This window comes from Acyrthosiphon pisum, chromosome X (assembly GCF_005508785.2).
Source record: "Acyrthosiphon pisum isolate AL4f chromosome X, pea_aphid_22Mar2018_4r6ur, whole genome shotgun sequence".
Classification (NCBI taxonomy): domain Eukaryota; kingdom Metazoa; phylum Arthropoda; class Insecta; order Hemiptera; family Aphididae; genus Acyrthosiphon; species Acyrthosiphon pisum.
Genome location: NC_042493.1, coordinates 75,051,295 through 75,074,300, shown reverse-complemented (window position 1 = coordinate 75,074,300; position 23,006 = coordinate 75,051,295). Strand labels below are relative to the sequence as shown.

The 23,006-nt window shown below is 29.7% G+C and overlaps 1 protein-coding gene across 5 annotated transcripts in view; it reads right to left on the bottom strand.

Annotated features, from left to right (window-relative positions):
* The window catches only part of LOC100163553 (two pore potassium channel protein sup-9), a 95,590-nt gene that overhangs the window by 26,590 nt on the left and 45,994 nt on the right, over positions 1 to 23,006 (bottom strand). For all 5 annotated transcript variants that reach the window (XM_029489197.1, XM_029489216.1, XM_029489191.1 and 2 more), the window contains one exon: positions 4,220 to 4,338. In XM_029489197.1, the coding sequence (XP_029345057.1) occupies positions 4,220 to 4,338 (119 nt within the window). The remainder of the gene's footprint in view (positions 1 to 4,219; positions 4,339 to 23,006) is intronic.

Genomic DNA, 23,006 nt, shown 5'->3' with positions numbered 1-23,006 from the left:
CTAACCACAATTCGACCGCGCACACGTAAAATTTCTACCAAATACTAATCCTGTACCGTGTACGACTTGGATAGATTATGTTATGGCGCGTGGCCACGAATCCGATATTAACTATTATCATATGAATATCAGAATATAGAATATCATAAGCCCGGTTATTGGATGGGATGAGCAACTCAAAGTAACTAGCGGGCCACTTTTAAGTACTTTAAAATCTAGCGGGCCACAGTGCATAGGAGAAAGCAAAAAAAAAAAAAAGTCCTTCAAATTTACTAACATTTATTTTTTACGCTTTTTAGCGGACATTTTTAAAATAATTACTACAAAACACGAAAATAAGGTAATTTGAAAATGTAGCGCGGGCCAGATAAAAAAGGTACGCGGGCCGCATATAGTATAGTACATATACGTTGTGTAGAAAAATTCAACAACGCAGAAATAGGTACAGCCACAGCTGTGGGTGGTCATAGGTCATAGGTCCGACAAGCAGCCACACTAACGTTAACGGAATTCGTTAGCGCCTTTGAGCTTTACTTGTCTTTTTTTGTTCCCTCTTGTTGTGAATACCCGTGTGGGTATCCCACCTTACGGCCTCGTGTCGACACTTTGCCAATACGGGCACATAATTGTTTGATATATGTACACTTCTACCTTTTCATTGCTTTTGCTAGCATAATAAATCAGTGCAATTCAATCGACACCTTCTGTGTTCTTTTTTTATATTGCTCATTACATTCACAAGACACGTCAAAACGGAAACCCGCTTGCCCGTGTCAACGTGACGCATTTACTAGTAAGTTGTTATAAATTAGTAGATATTAATAATATTAACGCAAAAATGTATAAAGTACCTACTAATTATTTTAAAAAATAATATCACATCATCATAAAAGTGAACAACAATAACGTTGTAAACACGATTAGGTATATCTATATAGAGTTTGCGAACACAGAAACGCTCTAAGTGATAGCTTTTTTGTTGTTTAGTATCCGACATTTTTATATTGGTTAGGTATACCTATAGCACAGTAGCGTATTTAGGATTCTTCAAAGGAGGGGGATATACAATTTTCAATAGATATTCAGTATACATATATTATATTCATATTTTTATATACATGTTGTATTGTGTACAACATTTGGTCTCCGTAGATACGCCACTGCTATATCATTCGCATACAACTTATGTACGTTAATTATTAGGTATATAATTTTTATACATAATTTTCTTCTGGAGAGACATTAATTACTATTGTTTATTACACAGTCGGTTTAGTTTCCAAGAATAGGTACTAAAACACAAATTTAATATTTTAGATTATTATGCAATAAAACAATAGAAGTGTAACAGTTATAGACAACAGTTGTTGACGACCGATGCCGTTACATCGTTCGGAAATATGTTTTGATTAAATTTGAAGATATTATATAATATGTCAATACATTTTTTTAAAGATTATAATATTATACATGCATATTATATTCCATTAGGACCTACAACTGTTCACCGCATATTTTTTCAACTACGAGTAGTTCATACCATATTGAATCTGATTTTATCTGGACATCTAGTGCCATGTTAATAACGTGCACGCTTTATTATTATTATTACGGTGCATCCTAATCACATTCCAAGAAAATTAACATAATTTAAAGTACCAGAATCGCCAACCACATCTTAGGTCATGTTTTGTTTTCAAAAAATAATTCTGAGTGGAGATAATTTATCGGAAATGTTATCCTACAGTTATTTATTTTTATTTTAGTAGGACAGAAGATTGAAGATTGAAGATTTATTTTCAGAAAACGAATTAGGTATACACATTTTAGGTATATAACATATTACATAAGAATAACCTATTGTCTGCTACTTTGGTATTCATTATTAACATGAAAGTATATCTTGATATAAATAGGTAGCTTAAGATAAATCAATGAATCAATAAATATTATTTTGAATTACTGTAAAATAACTAAAATCGTTTAGTAAAAATCAGCATTTTTCTCAAAATAATCCAACTAAGTACCTACTTACGTGGGAATTTAATTTTCAAATTAAATGCAACAAATTTAATGTGGCGTTACATTAAACTTTTGTAATATACTTTTAACAAAAAACTTACGATTAACCTCTAATTACATTTTCATGATAAATCTATATCTTATCAGCATCAATTGAAAAAAAGGTACCTACAATTTTATTAGGTAGGTACACATTTTGGACGGACAATGAACGAGGGACATGCAATTCTGAACAGGCCTATCTAAGAGATGACCAGCACAGTCTATTATTATTATAATTATGCCTACAGGGTACACACGAATACACGATAAGTTCATAACTAAAACGACATGGTGGGGGGGGGGGGGGGTTGAAGTTAAAATACAGGCGCGCCAAGCCGAACCCGCGCTTAAGCGGCTTTTGGATGTGGGTATGAACAAAAAGGTTATGATTCGGGGGGTACGAAAATACCATGTTTATATCACACAAACACGCATTGAAGTGCGTAATACAGAGAAACTTCCGTATTACGAAGTTTCGAGGTGCATGAAAACATTTTTTTTTTTACAATGGAGAATTTCGGTTAAAAGAACTGAATAAATTTGGTTCTCAAATATACTTCGGATGTTGGTCTTATATATGGAACTTTTCACTTGTATAATAAATTTGTCGTATGCACGCATACTTTGTACGATGAGCACGGGTGGCGTGTGTTATAATAACACGCATATGCTATGTGTGCAGACGGCGTCGCCGGTTCTTAAAATTTCGTCCCGCCAGTCGGGCGCCGCGGACCGGTAACGCGATTGGGTACCGCTGATACCCGAAAACGGCACAAAGAAATTTCGAAGGGGTGACGTTTTTAAAAACGTACGTCGTATCGCATTACCTACGATTTATTACACAACATAACGTATATAATATACTACCTCGCGATGCGCATACATACGTGTATAATATATATTATAGTGTGTGTCGAAATGTAAAAATGTGTTGATATAGGTAATGAACAATGTTACCTACGTTTCAGTTTTAACATAGGTACTTAATGGTTTTTCGTCAGCCGAATCTAAACAATAATTAATCGCATGCGTATGGCGTCACACGTTAGTAGCACCACTACCCGTCCCGTGACAAAGAGCGCCATCGCATTCCTTTTACGCCATCGAGTCGACATTTTTTACCGGGTTTACGAACAATTGTAGGTAAGGCATACTTTTTTTGTGTGAATACCTCGACAGAGATAACCACGTAGTAAAAATATCTTGATTTTTTTTATTCTCTCCTAGGTTGTACCTATATATATCCGCCGTGGTTTTTCATAACAATTTTAACATTATTCTTGATTTCAACTGTCCTACTGTGAATGAGGTATTGTGTACCTAAACATCTATTACTACGAAAAAACCTTCGACTTAACGATACATTTACATCAAGTCGCGAATATACTTATGAGGCATATTCTTAAATTTCAATTTCAGTTTGGAAATTTAGAAAAATATACATTTTGGCATCGGTTATTACAGTCTTAGAAATTAAAAATATTTTGATTTCAGTTCATCAAAATTAAAAATGTTTGTTTCAATCTAACCAGTTAAAATATTATGTTTTAAATACAACTGTTACTATTAACTCAATTAACGTTTAAAAATGACCTTAGTTCGGTCGAAATATAGATTCTGATTTCTAAAAGTGTTATATAAGGATTCTGGTGAGGTTGGTTCCGTATCCGGTTCCAATATTTTCATAGAGATCCAGTTACTCGTCCCGATATTTAAATATAATTTTGCAGAGGAAATGTCTCTGTACTAAGAAATATGTAAGCCATCAGTTAAATACTGCATAATAAGTAATAAAAGAAAATAACAACACCTATATTTTGTTTCTCAATATTTAATTAAGCACGAGCGTTCCTATTAAAAGAGCCAAAATTGATAAAAACATAGAAAAACATTGTACCCTCTAGATATAAATAATTTTAAAAAATGTTTTTATAAAAATGTAAGTATTAATGTTTTACTGCTATATTTATCTTTGCATGTATGTAAATTTGTTTTTAAAACACAAACATTTACCAAAAATATAGAGTTAAAAATTTCAAAAATAATTTCTACTGTAAAGGAAATATTATAATGCCCAATTAATGTATAGAAGTTTTTATATTATATTGTGTAAATATAATATATTTTAATCTATAAAGACTGGGTAAGTACTTACATAGTCATGAAACGCAGTACCAACAAGTTGATGCTGGCGGCAACAACGGCGAGTCCAAACAAAATGAACACCAAACTAAGTGCCACATATCCCGGCATTGTCGTCAAGGCTTGATCGTTCTAAAAAAAAACATTTTACGTACGTATAATAATAATATAAAGTGTCAATATTGGCATGTTATGCTCGTATGGGACAATGGGTACATTTAGGATATAATATATTATTATAAAAATACAGTTACGCACTCCCTTGCAATATTCGTAATTATTATACGCGTATGTCACTATACATTTTGTAAGTATCAAATCAAATTAATTGTAAAAAATAAGCACATAAATAGGGTGTATCGCCGTATACATATACATACATCAAAACACCTGCGGATAGCGATATTATATTATTATAACGCGTAACAATGTAACATGGATTATAATATTATACATTCAATCAAGAAATGTGTGTTATGTGTACTATTCGCGTATAGGACTCACGGGACCCACGATTCAATTCCCCTCAGAATATTGTCTCGAGCTTAAAAAGTAAAATATATAATAATATCATCGATCATCAGTAGATACTATGCTATAGTGCTATACTACCACGAGAAGAGCCCCTCCAACATGTTATATTTTATTGAAAACGTATTCAGTTGTCAAAATCCTATAAGATTATATACTATTCGTTTTTAATATTTAACAAATTGCAATGAGTTTTTCTTGATACGAAAAACAATTTTATTGTTGCAGCGCGTATAAATCTACTAACTCTTCTATTGATTCTCAAAAAATATCTGCATACAATATTTTCATAGTTTACTTTCAAAGTTGTTTCTCAATTTAAGCTGGAATCCGGTTGAAGTTTTCGTCGAAATCGGTGCATTTTTTAATTTATTTACTGACGTATACTGGATTTTTAAATTACCAGTGACCATGTTTAATAATCAAAAGAAGTAGGATATTAATATGTGTAAACAAACATTCAACTCCTATTAGTAATCGAATAGTTTTTGGGTTTTTTTTTTAGATACACTCGTTTTTCGATGAACAAAAACCCGTTATTTAGATTCTACAATTTAATTTATCATAAACTATGCAAAATGTAATATTGTATAATACTGAGGCTTGGTGTGGCGTGGTCCGTACACTCAACTACGGAAATGCTCGGACTGTACGTATCGGCTGGTGTTGTTAGCTCCCGGATGGGTGACCACCCGGGATTTTTAGCTATAAATCCTTGCCACACATACAAACGTGTTTCAACTGTTCCAACCGTTCCTGCCCCCTACAAACAAAAAACAGCTAATGACCATAGTTTCCGGACTTAAGCTCAATAAAAAAAAAAAATAATATATATATAATCAATTATGTCAAAAAGACGATTATGCCATACTCAATTTTATATATTTCGATGTACAACATATTTTATTTTAGTTTTTAATTTTATTCCAGCGTTGATAGGTTATAATATTCGTTTTATCGGTAATATATAATTTCGTATACCTACGCCAGGTTGCGAAATCAATCTAATACCTACCTGAGATTTTAATTTTTCACTGCAAAATGTTAATCAATGCGATATCATTATACAGCTTCACGATAAAGAATATTTATTTTTTATAATTTTTTTTTCAGTGAAAAGTGCGTGTGATTAAATCGCGCTAGATCAATACAATATTAATTTTCGACTATAATTGATGAGTTAAATGTATAAATAATATTCGTAATATTATATAATATGCAATAAAATGTTACTATATTATGACCCTCTGGGCGAGACTACGTTTTTTTACGGTGCATGTTAAAACAACATAATATTACAGACAACTTATTATAATGTGTCGTAATATAAAATATCATTACAGAATCATTGTACTCGCTCACAATTCACGTGCCAACTGAGGTACTAAGACGAGAAAAATAATAATATTATATAGGTACCATCAATGTCCCAGCCGAATCCACTGGCTGATAGATGGGCGGCACCTACCCATCTGTGGCCGCCGTACGGGGTGACACGCGTCCAGCGGCCGAGAACAAGGCTAAAATTATAATAATATGATACATCAACGTTTGACGTCCAGTGAATAGACACGTGCGCTTCTGTATTACTATTTTGTCCGGCATTATTATTCGGTTGTGTTATTAAAGGGTTCACTGCAACCCCGATGGTATAGACTATAGATATCATAAAATATATAATAATATATATAGCGGTAGGTACCATATATGTATATTACGGTTATTCGTATATTATTATCGTTCCGTGTGGACTTTGAAGTATTTCGCAACGACGGGCTTAAGTGATCGGTCACTGGCAATGGATTTCGCTCCGATACACAATAAACAGTATATACGAGTACATGTTATTATAGTTTCTGTTATGATATTACCATGTACACAATAATGTACAGGATGACATAATATTATAATAATAATAATAATACGAAGCGTCGATACCTATATGATAATATATCATACTATATCACTGACAATGGTATTTATTTTCATATTTCATCCCCGTGATACAAGACGCAACGACAGAATATCGAGGGGTGTGTGTTTGGCCGTGTGTGTGAAAGAATACCGGTCTAAGCGGTCCATTGATATTTATACATCTAATAATTAATAAATATTATATCTTACAACTCTTCTGTCTTGTATGTCACATTATATTTCTTAATTGCGAAACGGATGACTTTTTACTGGTCGTCATCAACGTTATTTTCTACCAATTAAATGATTAAAAGTGTAAAACTACATATTGTTAAATAAAATATAACATCATAGAAATTGAAGTCAAAATTTCAATCTTTATAATTTCATATCATTATGACATAATTACAATTATTTTAATCTTATAAAGTTGTAAATAATATTTGTATTTTGTGTGCAATATTTTTTGGTTACCGAGAAGTGGCAAATAATGTTTAATAAATGATAACATAATATGAAGTAGGTGTATGTAGGTTAGAGGAATAAAGAAAAATAAAGTGGAATTTTTTATCAAAATATCAAAGTTTTGAAAATAAATTTATAACATGAAATATTAATATATGAACCAAATAACGTCCAAATCAAAAAAAGGATATTATAAACGAATGGTTTTCGAAGAACTCACTCCACCGACGAAAATGTATGGAACCATTTCAAAGTCGACAATGAGACTACCTATAAATAATTCAATATCAATGAATCTACCAACTCCAAATACTACCAATATAATATAGGTACTTCTGAGATTTTGAAATAGTTTGTGTGCATATTATGTAGGTGTTCTATACATTGTATATTAGTATATAATTACATAGAAAAGTATTATTTTCTAATATTTTCAACCGTTACTATATTAATAAGATTACAAGCATCAATATGTAATGATTATTATCACAGTCAATGGTGTTATTCAATACTTATTATATTATTTAAATATTTTTTTATTGTGACATAGTAATAGGTATATAGTCTGTAAGTACCTACTGAATAGGCTAAAGAGACCGGTTACCTCACTGCTGTTGTATAGCTTAACTAGGATCCCCCATAAGTTTGGTATGCTGATACCGTGGGAATATTTATACCATTTTAGAATTTTGTAACAACCTTCATATAAATAAAATTATGATTTAAATATATTCATACGTGGTTACTGAATACATTCACAGAACAGTGAAAGCATTTAAAATGTTTTGAAGTTTCAGGGAGGACTGCAGCTATAGGACCGCTTAAACTACTTCTATAACTTATTCCAGTATTATTTTAATAAACACAATCTACTCGTAGTTTATTCTTCTCTTTATTTCACGTATCGATTTCAATGAAAAAGTAAGAAACCCCCCTTGATTTTCACAAAATATTAACGAGTCAATCACGAGGTAGTTAAAAAGCTTCATCGATCCAATTAAAAGTTTGGTAGGTACCTATAATATTTATATTTGTAATGCCAGATACACTAGGGATAATTCGCTAATGGAAAATAAGTACGGTCATTTTAAATAGGTATTTATTATTTCCGTGACGTTTACTTTTTATTTTGTGATGACGCGGCCATTTTTGCATTTCAAAGAAAGTTTTGGTATTTTCGAAAATATATTAACTATATTTATGCGTATAGTGTTTAAATAATATACACCGGACCATGGGGCTATGTCAGAGTCTTACATAAAATACATCAGTAACATTCAGGCACAATAGAAACATCTGCTCAATCTTTGGGCATACCTACGCTATATTGTACAAAATTATACTCGTGCATCGTGCCGATACAATGGTATTTGAGGACGGCTGAAATGTAGAAAAAAAGCCAATTCTTTGTACAGGGTACAACCAATAAGGGGCCAGGAGCGTCACCAAGTGAATCTGCAGCTGTAATAATATAGTAGATGCTTAACATCTTGAGCAGATGTTTTGGAAATACATACATATTATGAAAAGGACGGATATCGTTTTTAGGTAGACCCTAAATTTAAATTCATAATATCCAAACTATAGGTAGGTATATTATAATATTCCGAAAATATTTAATCGTTTAAGCCAACTGCGAATGAAAACTACCAACACTGTTGATACGGTAATTTGTATTATTAGATGGTAGGGCATGGAGAGGGGGTGGATGAGGACCCCGGGAGGTATTTTTTTGAAAATAATTGGTGTAATATTTCAAACTAATGTTATTGCGATACGGAGTTAGCACTGAAACCGTGTTGTGCGATATGTACCGTAGAACGGTGTGAATAGGTTCATGATATAAATAGCTTAAATTGAATGTAAATATTTTTGAAAATTTCGATGGGTAGAAAATAATGAGTTATATGCATACATATTGCTGAAAAGTTTTAAGTATCAATGGATACATTTTTTCAATTATAATTAAATAACTTAACTCATTATTATAATATGTGTAAATATGAATGTACTCATAGTACTTAGTAAAAAGTTTGAATTGAAATGTCTATAAAAAAAATTGCGTAAATGTATATTTAATATCTTAAGATTACTATAAAAATAACTTTTGTGGAACATAATTCATTTTTTCAAGTTTTGGCTATTAAAATTAAAACTATTAAACATTTTTAATGACAAATGCATTTTAAAAATATCGTCATTCTTACAAATGCTGTAAAAATTTAAAATTCAAACACATAGGTATAAAAAAAAATTATTCTATGTATCTTTTTTTTTTTTAATGCTATAAGTACAATGATGAGGAATCTCGTTTTAAATTTTTAAACATTTTGATAGAGCATCAAAATGTTGATTGTGTACAGATAATTTTAATTTAAGTTGTAATAAAATGCTTCGAGTTTCTATGAGAAATATGTTTTTGAAATATCTCAAAAATCTATTAATGATAATATAAATTATTCGTTTTGTACGTTTGAATATCAAGTGTCGTCAAGATTGTAACGTCAATTGTTCTTAAAACATTTATGTTAGTATAGGCTTAATTATTTTATTTTAACTCCCATATAATAATTGACTTATAAACTTAGGTATAATCTAAGAAACAGTTGATAATTATTAATTGAAAGATGTACAAAATATAAAATATTATTAAATGAATAAATTCATATTCTAAGAAAAATACCAATTAAAAATGTAAATCAATTCTTCGAATATTTTTTAATGCGATTGTTTTATGAATGTTTAGATAGCGTATTATAATTATCGGACACTGTAATAGTTATAATTTATTAACTGTATTTCATTACGACGTAAGTTCCACAAAAATAGATTTTTTTTGTTAATACATTTTCTTCAGGTATAATTGGATATAATATTGCTGTTAATTTATTATTTGTAACAGCATTTTCAGTTACTTATTTATTACAATATGAAAATGAACTCCATTAAACTAAAATTGAAAAAAATTCCTAATTTCTATAGAAAACCATTATGAGCCAAAAATGAAATAAATAACCAATAAAATAACACAATAACAACTATAATAATGCAGAACCTTAATCAAATTTAATATGTTAAAATTTAAATTAATAAAATATCATAACTGAAATTGTTGATTAAATTAAATTGATAAACAAATACTACGTAATTATTATTATGGAGAATAAGAATAAATTAATATGCCAAAATCAAACTACTGAGCTTAAAACAACCATTGAAATAATAAAATACAATTATACTGACCCTACAAAGTGTTAATGGATGAAATTATAGTATTACATAACATATTATTTCATATGTATTTCAATATATATAAAATAATGATGATATTCCAAGATATTATGAAAAAACATTTTAACAATTATAAAATTAAATACACGTAAAAAATTAACATATCGCGATGGAAGGATAACACACTATATGCAAGTGCCACATGGAAAAATATTTTTATAAATAATTATATATTATATAAATATTAGAATAAATTAAAGAATATATACCTACACAATAAATACATAATAAATTACAAATGTGAAATTATTTTGCTGAAATTTAAAACAGAAACGAATATAATATGATACAATATTACTTTATATTATCAATGAATAATAATAAACCAATAACTCTGTGAATCTTGGTGACACTAGATATACTATAATATAGTACACAATATAATATATTATGGTTTCTGAAGGACGAAGTTCATATTGCCAAATAATTTATGTTTTTAAATCAAACATTGTGATATAATATAGTGACTACTGACTATAGAAACGAAAATCGTGACAGTTGAACACAACAGAAATAATAAAAGGCGTTTCAGCGTGGGAACGCAAACCTGGGAACCAGGCACCCCGTGAATACCGAAACAGTAAAATCAACATAATGGCCAATGGGGTGTATTATTTTTTCAACCACCTCCGAGAAACTGATGGACAATTTATCTTGTTTCAAATATTTGTATAATTCTTCAAACAAATATTTTCCTTTAATATAAGTTATATTTTGCTTGAGTCAGAAAAAATACACATAATAATATGATAGAGATAACTGATATAATATCTTGAACATGAGTTTTACATTATATATTATTGTTAGTACTAAAGGGTTTAAAATATTTTTCATGTATTATTATGTTTATATGAAAAAATATTGAGTTTTACCATTTACGGTCATTATTATATAGGTACTATATTTATGTCCTATGGACTTATCTAACTATCTAATCGGGTTTACGTACATAAGTATTGGACATTGGTTTAGGTTATATATTATGATATTTCCTGACACGTGCAGTGCACGTTTTTATTGGTTTTGTGTCCATGACTGATTTTTTGTTTCGATTATCATCATAGCTAAATACGACGTTCCCCACATAAACTCACAAACATACGAAAAAACAACGATGACATTCATAATGGTACACCATTCCAAAAAAAATAAGTGTAAAAAGGTCGAGGGTTAGTTTGTTTCATCAAGTCACGCCCTCCCGCATCCTTACGAGTTTAAGCATTGGCAAACTGATCAAAGTTATTTAGCTGTTGCATCGGACTAACCAAATATATCAGATTAACCGAGGGGAAGGGGGGCAAAGCTCTTCTGCCAAAACTACTAATTAGTTATTACTTATTACTATTAGTTTATTGTAAAAAAACTGGATCTGATTATACCTTCTAATCCCGCCCCAGAGAATACGTACCCTGTTTGGGTGGAAGGGGAGGGGTAGGTGGTAAAAATGACCAAGGATTATCTAGGAAGAAATTTCCAACGAAAAAAATTAGTAATACAAGTGGATAACAATTTATTACTTTAGTAACCTTATTTATTGAATAGTAGATATCGTACAAATTAATAATCCTGAGCCATTTATATGTTTTTAAAAATATATGTAGTAATTTATTATTTAATAGGTACTACTATTTTACGTTACATGAGATTTCGTAACTACGTATGAATTTCAGCACATTTGTGGCATCGAGATACAATTATTATTGTAGGTGCAATATTATCGTTATTAATTATTATTAATAGATTGTTTTACCACGTCGATTATCTTAAGCTTAGATCAAATATCTAAAATACATTTTTAGTGAAATACTAGCATAATAATAATATAAAACGTGATAGGAAACCTAAGGCCTTATTATTACTATTACTTGTTAGCTATAGCTAAACGTTTTGATTGTAAAAACAGAAAAATACATTTTGTATGTCTGTTAAATATATTATATAATGCATTTAATGAAAAAATATAACACCCTGCAAGTGTATAAGAGTATAAGACGTCGTGTGGATGAACAGCTGCGTGTGCATATGTCGTTCCACGTACTTGACAAATGTATATAACACTATGGTTGGCATTTTTCCTTTTTTTTGCGTCCTTATATTTTGTATGTTTAGATCGGCCTTCAAATATTTATCTGCAACGTGTATTTCATAATATCACGGCTTTCATGAACGGGTAGATAATTTAAACTTGCTACGATCTGGGGTTCGGTTACAATATTTAAAATCATTAATAATTATTTAAACGACCATTTTATCAACAAAACCAGTTGCTTGAACGTAATACTTCCACATTATTTTTTATTATAGGCATGATATTTCACAATTTATTACAATCCGTTAATTATACGATTTTATGTTAAGCTTGGAACAGATTGAGTCGTATACGTTTCCATAAATGTAGCAGTCGCATCATATTTCACGTACACGATAATATCATTAGCAACTTCAAGCTGAGCTAGGGTGCAAGTCGTTAGTATTTAAATTAGTTTTAGGGTTTGTATAACTTTACCTTAAATAAGAATTCATTGTGCGCTAATATTATCCGAATGTCCACCTTACTATTATGACTTGTGGGGTTATCATAATATTATGCCTGGGAACGCGTTGCGTCATTTTAGTCTTTGAATATGTAGGCAAATATTTACTGAATGAATTAAAAGAATATATCCATACGTTACACGGTTACTCAGCTCTGCTTAGGGTAGTCCACACTGTACAACTCACGCCGGGCGAGCGCGGCCACGGTGTCGCATAGTAGCAGGACTCAGGTAGACATGTTACAGGTATACACGCACCCATAGTGTGACTCATTATACGAATAATTGGGTATGATTAATTTATGATTTATATTTTACCATTAATTTGTGTGATTTAGCCTTTAAATATTTGTGCCGTAGAAATAATTAATAAATTATTATGAGCAAAATTCACGCACTATAACAATAATAAAATAGGAAAATTATTATCTTAATTATTAATAACAATTTTTAAATGCCAGCATAATTATGTTTTATAATACGGGCAAGTCTGTAATCAAAACACATATTCTGGAGAGGAGATTGGACCATTATAGGTACGGCCTTAGATACAGGAGAAACATAAATATAAAAAAAAAAAAGAGGCAAAGGTCTATTATAATTCCTTTTATAATGACCCTAGGCTGTACGTCTCTGAGTCAACGTTATGAGGGTTTAACTCGACGGCAACGTAGTTTAAAAAATGTTTTAGAAACCTATATTAGAACTTCTAAAATTATTGTGATTTACTTAAGCACTTTTTTTTCAAAATTGTTCCGAGTACAAATGCCAAGGAGATTGTGATGTCAATTTTATTTCTAATGCAACTGTTAAAGCGTAAACATAAACTAAACCAGCAAGTCACAAACCTTTTAGGACCAATATGAATATTCAATTTTAAAAGAATAGATAAACGTCAAATATATCTTAAATATTTTACTCTATTAATAGATAAATTAAGACACAAAACAGTATAAAAGTTAACAATAATTACAGTAAACTACGGTAAACTACAGTAGGTGACATACGACTCTTACAACCGATTTTAAAATGTTTGTTTTTTTGGTAAATTAAACAATAATCATGCGTAGTGCAGACATTGTAGGAATTGACTGCTGAGGTTAAAAATATATTATGCTTCCCTTTAGCAGGTACTAAGAAAGGTATAGAGTAAGTTATATAAATATATATGGACCGTGAGTTGAAGATCTCTGAATAATTTGTATTTGTATTGCAATCAACAAGAATAATACATTTTTTAATGGTTAAAAAGGTTTTAGAGACCCTATGGTCCCAAACTGTTGTTATTACCTATTTACTACTATAAAATCATATTTGACCTATATATGCACCATAGTGCCGTATACGGTATACGTTTTATATTTTATTTCGATGGTTGGATTTTTGAGGACTTCGCAATAAATCCGACCGTTGGGTTCAAAATGCGAACGCCGATAGCTTGCAACTGCCCAATAAGTAATAACATTTAAGTGTAAATAATAATTGAATACCATATTTTTTATAGTTCTAAAAACGTTTTTATTAATATTTTGTGCACGATGAATTTATCAAATAGAAATATATATATTATATGATGTGATGTGACGATGAGTAGTGAGTTATGGGCAATGAGGTTGGCACTTATTGTATGCAAGGTGAAGTGGTAGAGTGGAGACGTTGGCCCGCAATAAAAATATACGGCTTTATCAACATAAACAACCTGGCCCGAGTTCAGTGTGTGATTCCTAAATAATAATAAATAAATAAATTGTAGCAAAATATAACATAGAAGAGAAGAAAGAAAAAATGAAAACCTAACCCCCGAGATTAATTCAGAGAAAAAACTGATTTTCGTGATCGGAATATATATTAATTCATTATAGGTGGGTATATGACATGAATGACCTTAGTAAGTATCAAATATAACTATATTCAAACTACAAAGGTATCGGTGATAGTTAGAAATACATTCAATAGGAAATTATATATAATAATATTATATGCATTGCGTTATGCACATTTGTATATTATAACATATGATGACGGAGAATAAAAAACTCGTTTTGGGAAAATCATATAAATGTATAGTACTTATATATAACAGAGAAATTCATACTACAGCTGCAATCTGTATACGTTTGTCGTTTGTGGCTTAAAGATAACTGTAATATGCCCTCATAACGAAAAATTAAAATATCAATATTCATATCTATTATAATAATATATGTATAAATATTTTATTCATTAATTACAGTCAGGTTATTTTTAGAAAAATAGTAATTGTGATACGCGTTTATATTATTATATAAATGAAAATAATAATTAATATTTTGATGAAAAATTAAAAATTAATAATGATAAAATTATTTTTATTGTTATTTTAATAGGTATCCAAACATGTAAGGAATTATATTCGATTTCTTACCCTCCAAGTATTTACACGTCACACATGTGCTTAAAGGAATCAAAAGTTATAGACAACACAAAATAAATATTATAAATTCAAGTTAAGTTACAAATTGGTTTCGAATAATTCATATCTTATGACTTCATGCTGGTAATAATATATTGAAACTTACACTGAAGACCGTCTAGTGGTTGTTAACAGCTATGTTAAGGGTGGTACTCAATGGGATCGCTCTCCACATTCTATATTCACAATAAAAAAAACGTAAAACCATTAAATTTCCATTCTTCAGTTTACTTGGGATATAAAATGTATATATTAATTTTTATATGACGTTACAAATGAAAATAACTAACATTTTCGTTCTGTGTCTCGTTAATGTGTTGACTTCAAAGATATTGACCTAAAAAAAAACAACAAGCAAACTTCGTCAAACTGTAACAACCCAATGGAGTTTTCAGGCAAGAGCCGGACGGAGCAGTAGTTTTCTATGCGGGAAGAGGGGGTTATACGCTTTAGCACCGAATTGGCTTGTGTTGATTTTTTTTTTGTTCGGTAAGAAATTAAATATTATTCATTTTCATTTTTGTGCCTGATAAATGTGTGAAAAAATAATTTCTGTATAAATGCACTATAGGACCACCTATAAAATAATTCTAAACTCAACCATGGAACTCTATTAGGATTAGATTATAGACCTATTCTAGAAACTAAAGGACCAATACTTGGCCGTGGGTATACTTGCATTAAAAAAAAAAATCAGTCTTGCAGTTCTTTTGAATATGTGAAAATTAGCGTAACCAATATAACTTGAATTCTCTAGTGTTATTTACTATTGTTAATAAACAATATCACTGTCATCGAACTTAAAGAAAAACGCTAAAGCCTTTGCTCAAAATTAAAATATAAATACATAAAATATACCCCAATTCAGTGCTTACATGATTAAAAATATGAAATTAAAATTAGATTGTATTAGATTGTAATTACAAATAATAGCAAACACAAAAATATAATACACGTAATCAATAAAAATAATCCTTCAATTAATTATATTTAGGTATCTGTGAGCATTTATAATAATTTGTATAATAGCTTAAAACTAATAATTTTATAAAAAAAAACTCGATGTGATATTTTAAATTGACGATAACACATCCCTTATATCCAAAGACCCTCGATTACATATCCCTTCGTTTTAATTCGTTGGGCCTTAAGCAATAACGGTTACAACAACTTTGGCGTCCACCGTCTCGTTTTACTCCCATATCAAAAGTTCTTCGTCCGACCCACCCCCGGCCACGGGGCGCACGCACCCTCACGCATCCACACGCGCCGGCGCGAGCACGCTCTCAGAGAGCGCAACCGTACGCGACTTGATATTGTGATGTTATTATTATTCTCGCTTATCGGTTTCATCCGTCGTTATTGCCGCGCTGATCTGCTACTTCGAAACAATTCTTGTCGCGCGACATCGCATACCTAACGCCATTGTTATTATTTATTATTATTTTTGGATAATATTATAATACAACATATACGTATTCACATGATGATTATTATTATTATTGCAATTATCTTTATTGTTATTGTTGTTAATTATTATTGTTAATAATAATATTATTATTATCATCATCAACATCATCGGTATTGCACCTATACGGTCTCTGCATCGACGATTTCGGACAACTGTGATTTATGATTCGAATTCATTTTACCGGTGTTTTTTACTTTCGATTTTCTATTCTTTCGCGTCCCGTCTTATTGTTAAACCAGGTATACGTAGTTCGTATATCATTATTCCCTCAATATCGTCCCAGCACTTCTGGGAGGGCTGTTAGTCCGGATGAATTTGATGGACACCTGTTACGTTGTTGTCTTATAATACACGTCTAACCACCGTTATATCAAAAACAGTCTCTACGGTAAACATGCTGCTGAGATCACTCTTGTCGTAAGTACCCACGTGGCTATCTACCTAATATTCATTATAGTCGCGCGATAATCGTGTCATTGTCATAATTATTATTAACTACTGTTAATAAGCATATGTTATTGATTTTTTTATCGTACGAAAACTCAATGAGCTTTCTATATAAATAGGTATTTACGAATAATTGTTTTTCGTTTTTTTTTTAGATCTACAAGCGGCCGAAGCATCGGAAATGAAAAGATTTCCGTGATCATGTTTCCACTCGGACTAGGTCACATTCACCGTCACTCGGGTATGAAAATTGTTTTGGTTATAATATAATATGAATTAAACCTGGATAGGTTAGGTTAAATATACCAAATAATATCAATAAAATAAACCTGGGCCCCCACACGAGCTATCTCTGCAGTGGGCTGAGTATTTATATACATAATATCATTATCAATATTAATATGAAATGATGAAATACAAAAATCAAAATTTGAATGTAATATTTAGATTTCCGCGAATAACTTTGCTCTCCAGCCCGAATTCTGTTCCACCCCCAAATTGATACTACCGTACCTTATAATATATTAAAACACAAAATTATAAAAATAAATTAATGTAACGTACATTATTATGGTGACAATATTAATATGTACTCGTATCATAAAAAAAAAACGGGACAGTCAATTATGGCATAATTCTAAAAAAAACCTCCGAAAATTGTTGGTATAATTTTATTTATAGTAATATTTGATATTTTTAATGATATTTTGGTGATTATGTTTGCCTATCATATACTCATATAAGGGAATGGTCGACCGACGACTTTAGTGGGGGGTTCACTCTATAATAAATTACACTGTGCAATACGACAATATAGGTCTCAGGCTTATCACCGACGTCACTTGACGCTCGTTATACAAAAACTGTTGTTCACTATTATAATATACCTATAAGTTATAACTATTAACTTTAATTTCAATAACTCAATATAACAGTAAAAAAATTGTTTGAAGTTTGAAGTTTGTCTGGACAATGGGACATGATACTCAAAAAACGGACAATCCCGATTTAAACAGAAATTATATAGTTACTATAATGTACATGGAAGTGTACTTTGTACTTAGTTAACTAAACAATTTTAGTGATTCTTCTATTATATATTAATATATCTATTGGCTAATAGGTATTGCGACTATGGTTTTTGAGTGGAATTATAATTTTAACACCCCCTATAATACTAATTATTGCTCAAGTTAACTATATTGTTCGTTTTAACAACGTGTTGAATTTTTGTTGCATTTACAATAATACCCTGCCAAACAAACTGAAATTTTCAAAAATAATTCAATCATATTTATTGACGATAATATTATGTAAGTTTATAAAACTGTTATATAGTATATTGCCTAATTATTACACGCTATATGATAAATATCTATGAAAGCCATTATCTATACACTAAGTCTTATCAACGTGTTTGTAAAGACCACATAAAATAATCACTTGATAAACTATCTGAAATTAATATTAGCTCATGGATTGAATAATATGGGATTTAAATGTAGAAATATGATTGAAAATCGTTTCTGCTTAAAGTATTAAGAATATTCTTCGTAATAAACTAATAAAAATAATACTATGCGTTCATGTTTAAACAATTATCGTTTAAAATATTGAATAGTTTAATGTCGATGCGATGCTTACACTTATGAGTAAAATACATCTGAAATGAGATCAGTTTTATATTATTATTTAATGAAATCTAAATTTAAAAAAATGTATTAACTTTATTAAGATTTATCACAACACTTATAATAAATAATAAAAATCTAGTTGAATTATTTATTTTCCTAAACTTCCTCGTATTCAAATTATATTAATTTTTAATTGCTACTGTTATTTATCGTGACTCTGATTACCACAACACGCAATTGTTCAGTTAAAACTTTCTTGCATAACACGTCAATAGAAATTAAATTTTATCTCTCTTCGTTATTTTTTTCTTTGTTGCCGGATGTGTCTTCTAATTAATCTGATCTTCTAGCGTCTACGGTATTTTACTGACCGGATACATAATAATATTAATGCGCGTAATGGTTTATACTTTACAGTTGTAACCTATGAGATTATCGATATATGTTGCAATCTTTTATTTAGTGTATTCGTTTCATCAATTAGTAATTAGGTACTTATCTACATAAATTTTTTTTCGTACTTGTAATTTTAAATGAAAAACCATTTTAATATCAAAGTGTAGAATTTAATTTATTAAAAAGAAAACCGTTAATGGTTTCCTGTTTCGGGTATTTTTTTAAATTTTGTTGCAAGATCAAGCTATTATTTTGTGGAATATTATGGGGTAGCTCTGAAATTTTAGCCCGGTCGAAGCATCTTAAGCTCTAAGCCAAAAAATATCTTTCACTTTGGGTCAAAAGTTAGGGAATATTGTATTGTATTATATTATATATTATGCATGTAGTAGGTATTAAATTTGGCCCTTGAGAAAACCACCACAAATACAGTCTTCTCTGTTCCCTCACGCTTATATAATTAGCAAATTTCGGAAACAATAAACAATATTATGTCGACGGATGGAATCAAATAATCAATGCATGTTACTTTTTTTGGAATACGTTAAATATAAATAAAAATTTACAATATATTTAACATTTTAATATTGTGAATACCTATATACGACTATAATACTTATATAGTATGCAATTGCCGTTATGATTTTTATTTCACAACTTTAAAAGAGACGAGTGTTTGTACGTCTACCACGATACAGAATATAATATAATTTCAATGTGACAATTAATGTAATATACCTACATGTCGAGAGAACCTAGGATGACATAATCCGGTTTGTAGAAACCCAAACAATAATTTTATTAAAAGTTTACTTGTGCATACTACAGTATACACACTAACCGGTAATTAGAAAGACGAGGAAAAATATTATATTATATAAATGCATATACCGGGGTACGTTTGGTTTATTTTTTAATTTACATTTGTTCGATGGAATATACGAAAATATGTTAGATATTTTGTTGAACCTTTTTTATATTCGGTTTACTCAACTGTATTTTATTTAATTTTTTGTAGGATTTTTATAAACGCATAGTATAATACCGATTTTTTCATGTGATTTAAGAAATTAATTCTTTGTTAAAAAAACAAAGTGTATTTTTATTATATTATACTAAACTAATTTTTTATTCATACCTAAATAGCTTGGGAAAAAACTTTTAACATTTTATTGTCAGTTACTCCACATAATTCTCCCACGCACCATACCTTTTGACTGTATAGTGTAGTTACGGAAGAGTCCTCTTACCCCTCTATCATCTTGCTTTGTCTTAAATATTTTATCCTTTGTCAACATTTGCAATTTATTAAATATCATTTTAATAAAACGATGTTAGTAAGATTTCACACAATATGTTATTATTAAATTACTAAGTGAAAGATGTCGTGTTCGGTAAGAATCAGGGCATTTCAGGCATTTGATAATAACATTTTTGGTTGACAACTTACATTACCTAAGAATAAAGTAAGAATTCCAAGACCACTTTGAACTTTAATCGCGTTACTTCAATATAAAAGCCATTTTAAAAAGTATAAAATAATCTTCCCTAGTTTAAACTTTAACGAATGGTCCATATTTCTTAATTACTACGCCAAATTAATCTGGCAATCTTATTAAAAACAATTTTTTCGTGTGCTTTTCAGAAACAATAAGTCGTATCCATCGAACCGTTCACGTTTAAATAATTTTGAAAATAATAGGTACTGTCAATTCTTCTTAAGACTTTCTTTTATTCAATTGTGTACCTAATGTTTTATTTGGAATTATGCGCAATAAATTAAAATATTTTAGTTTCATATTACTGTTATTCAGTGACATAGCCAGAAATTTTTTTTTTTTTGGGGGGGGCACTTAATTTTTTTCTCTTGCCTTTGAAATGCTAGAATTTTTAATTATGACCCCTTTGTTCATAAAGTAGGTATATCTATTCTTTTTACGACTATATATTTATGTTAACAACTATGGTACCTACATTTAATATAACAATGTATTACTATTATAACCTAACCTAACCTAATCATAGGTTAATACATTCATTAATATAAGCATATTAATATATAATCATTATATAAAAATGTGTTGTAAACAAAATATTCCATATTTTTTTCCAATAGTATTAAAATTTACTAACAAAAATACGAAACTATATTAGGGCTGTTGTAAGCTGGTCGTTTTTTGGGCATTTATACCGATAAGCAGAAAAAAAATATACTTCCAGATATCCAATTTTAATTTCGAAAAAATATAAGAATTTATCAGCTTTTTGTCAGTGTTTTGTGGGAAACGAATTTTTTTTTTTTTAAGAATACTAAAGTAAAAGTGAATTTTGAAAAAAAAATAGAAAATTAATTTAGTACTATACTACGTAATTAATCAATACTACAAATTAAAAATCCATTTCCTACATAACCTAGGAAAGGGATTAAGAAATTGAAATATGTATTCAAAATTAAAATAGGGCATTTGGTACTGGGTGAATTTTTCTTCTGCTTTTAGGAGTTTCGTGGCACATGAGAATTGAACATTTTTTTATCACAAAATATAGTGACTGACTGCACTATGTACGGTTACTGAGGTCCAGGAATCTAAGCCATCGTTTATCTTTAATTACATAAAGCGTTCGGGGAACTCACACACACACTAATGATGGATGTACAATATTTCCTGAATCTGACCCCTTTAAAATAGTACGCTTTCGAGAGCCTTAACTTTTAATTTTTATCAAACATATAATATAATTTAAAACAATCCAAAAACAATGTTGGGAGTGAACGTGCCCCCGATGCCCACCCCCTGGCTACGGCACTGCTGTTATTACCAGTCAATAAGAAAACTTTGAAAACAGCTCACTTATTTTTTTTCTACGCCGTGACGTTGACAAAGGTACAGGAATACTTTTGGAATACTTCTAGATTCAAAAAATGAATTCCAGGATAGGCTAGAAGTTATTATTGATTTCATCATTTTAGTACATATTTGTCAGTTCTCAATGCTTATCTCTTAAAATAGTACCTACTATAGATTATATTATTATACTATGATTTATATTGTAACTATCTATAACTAATGTTATGTATTATATCAATTGTTTAAACTATTGGTATAACAATAGTACAATGTATACATATAAAAAAAATAAATAAAAAATCAGCTAAAAAGGTGAAATGATTGGTAATCATTACTCCTTTGCTAATTCAACGATAGCGAACAATGAACATTTGCAATAAAATCAAGTCTTAGTAAAATTAAAACTGATAATTTATAATATAATAACATTAATTAAATAAAATTGTGTTAGACATAAATAATTTTTATCACTATCGTATTAGTACTAACTAGTAACTACCTACCAAATACTCGAATACAATTATTTTTTATTCCAATACCAAATTATAAGTTATAATTTTATAAAAGAAAGGGAAGTGCAGTGAATAGTTCATACAATTGCGGACAGGTTTTTTTTATTTAAATAGATAAAAACGCTAACTTTACCCATTTGCGCCAAAAAAAATGGATTCGTTTTTGGTACACAGCCCATTTGCGCCAAAATAAAAAAGGTATGTTTTTCAGACAACCCATTTGCGCCAAATTTACCTGGTATAATTATAATTATTTTTTCTCAAATAATAATCAATTAAACAATAATTAATACAATTTATTATA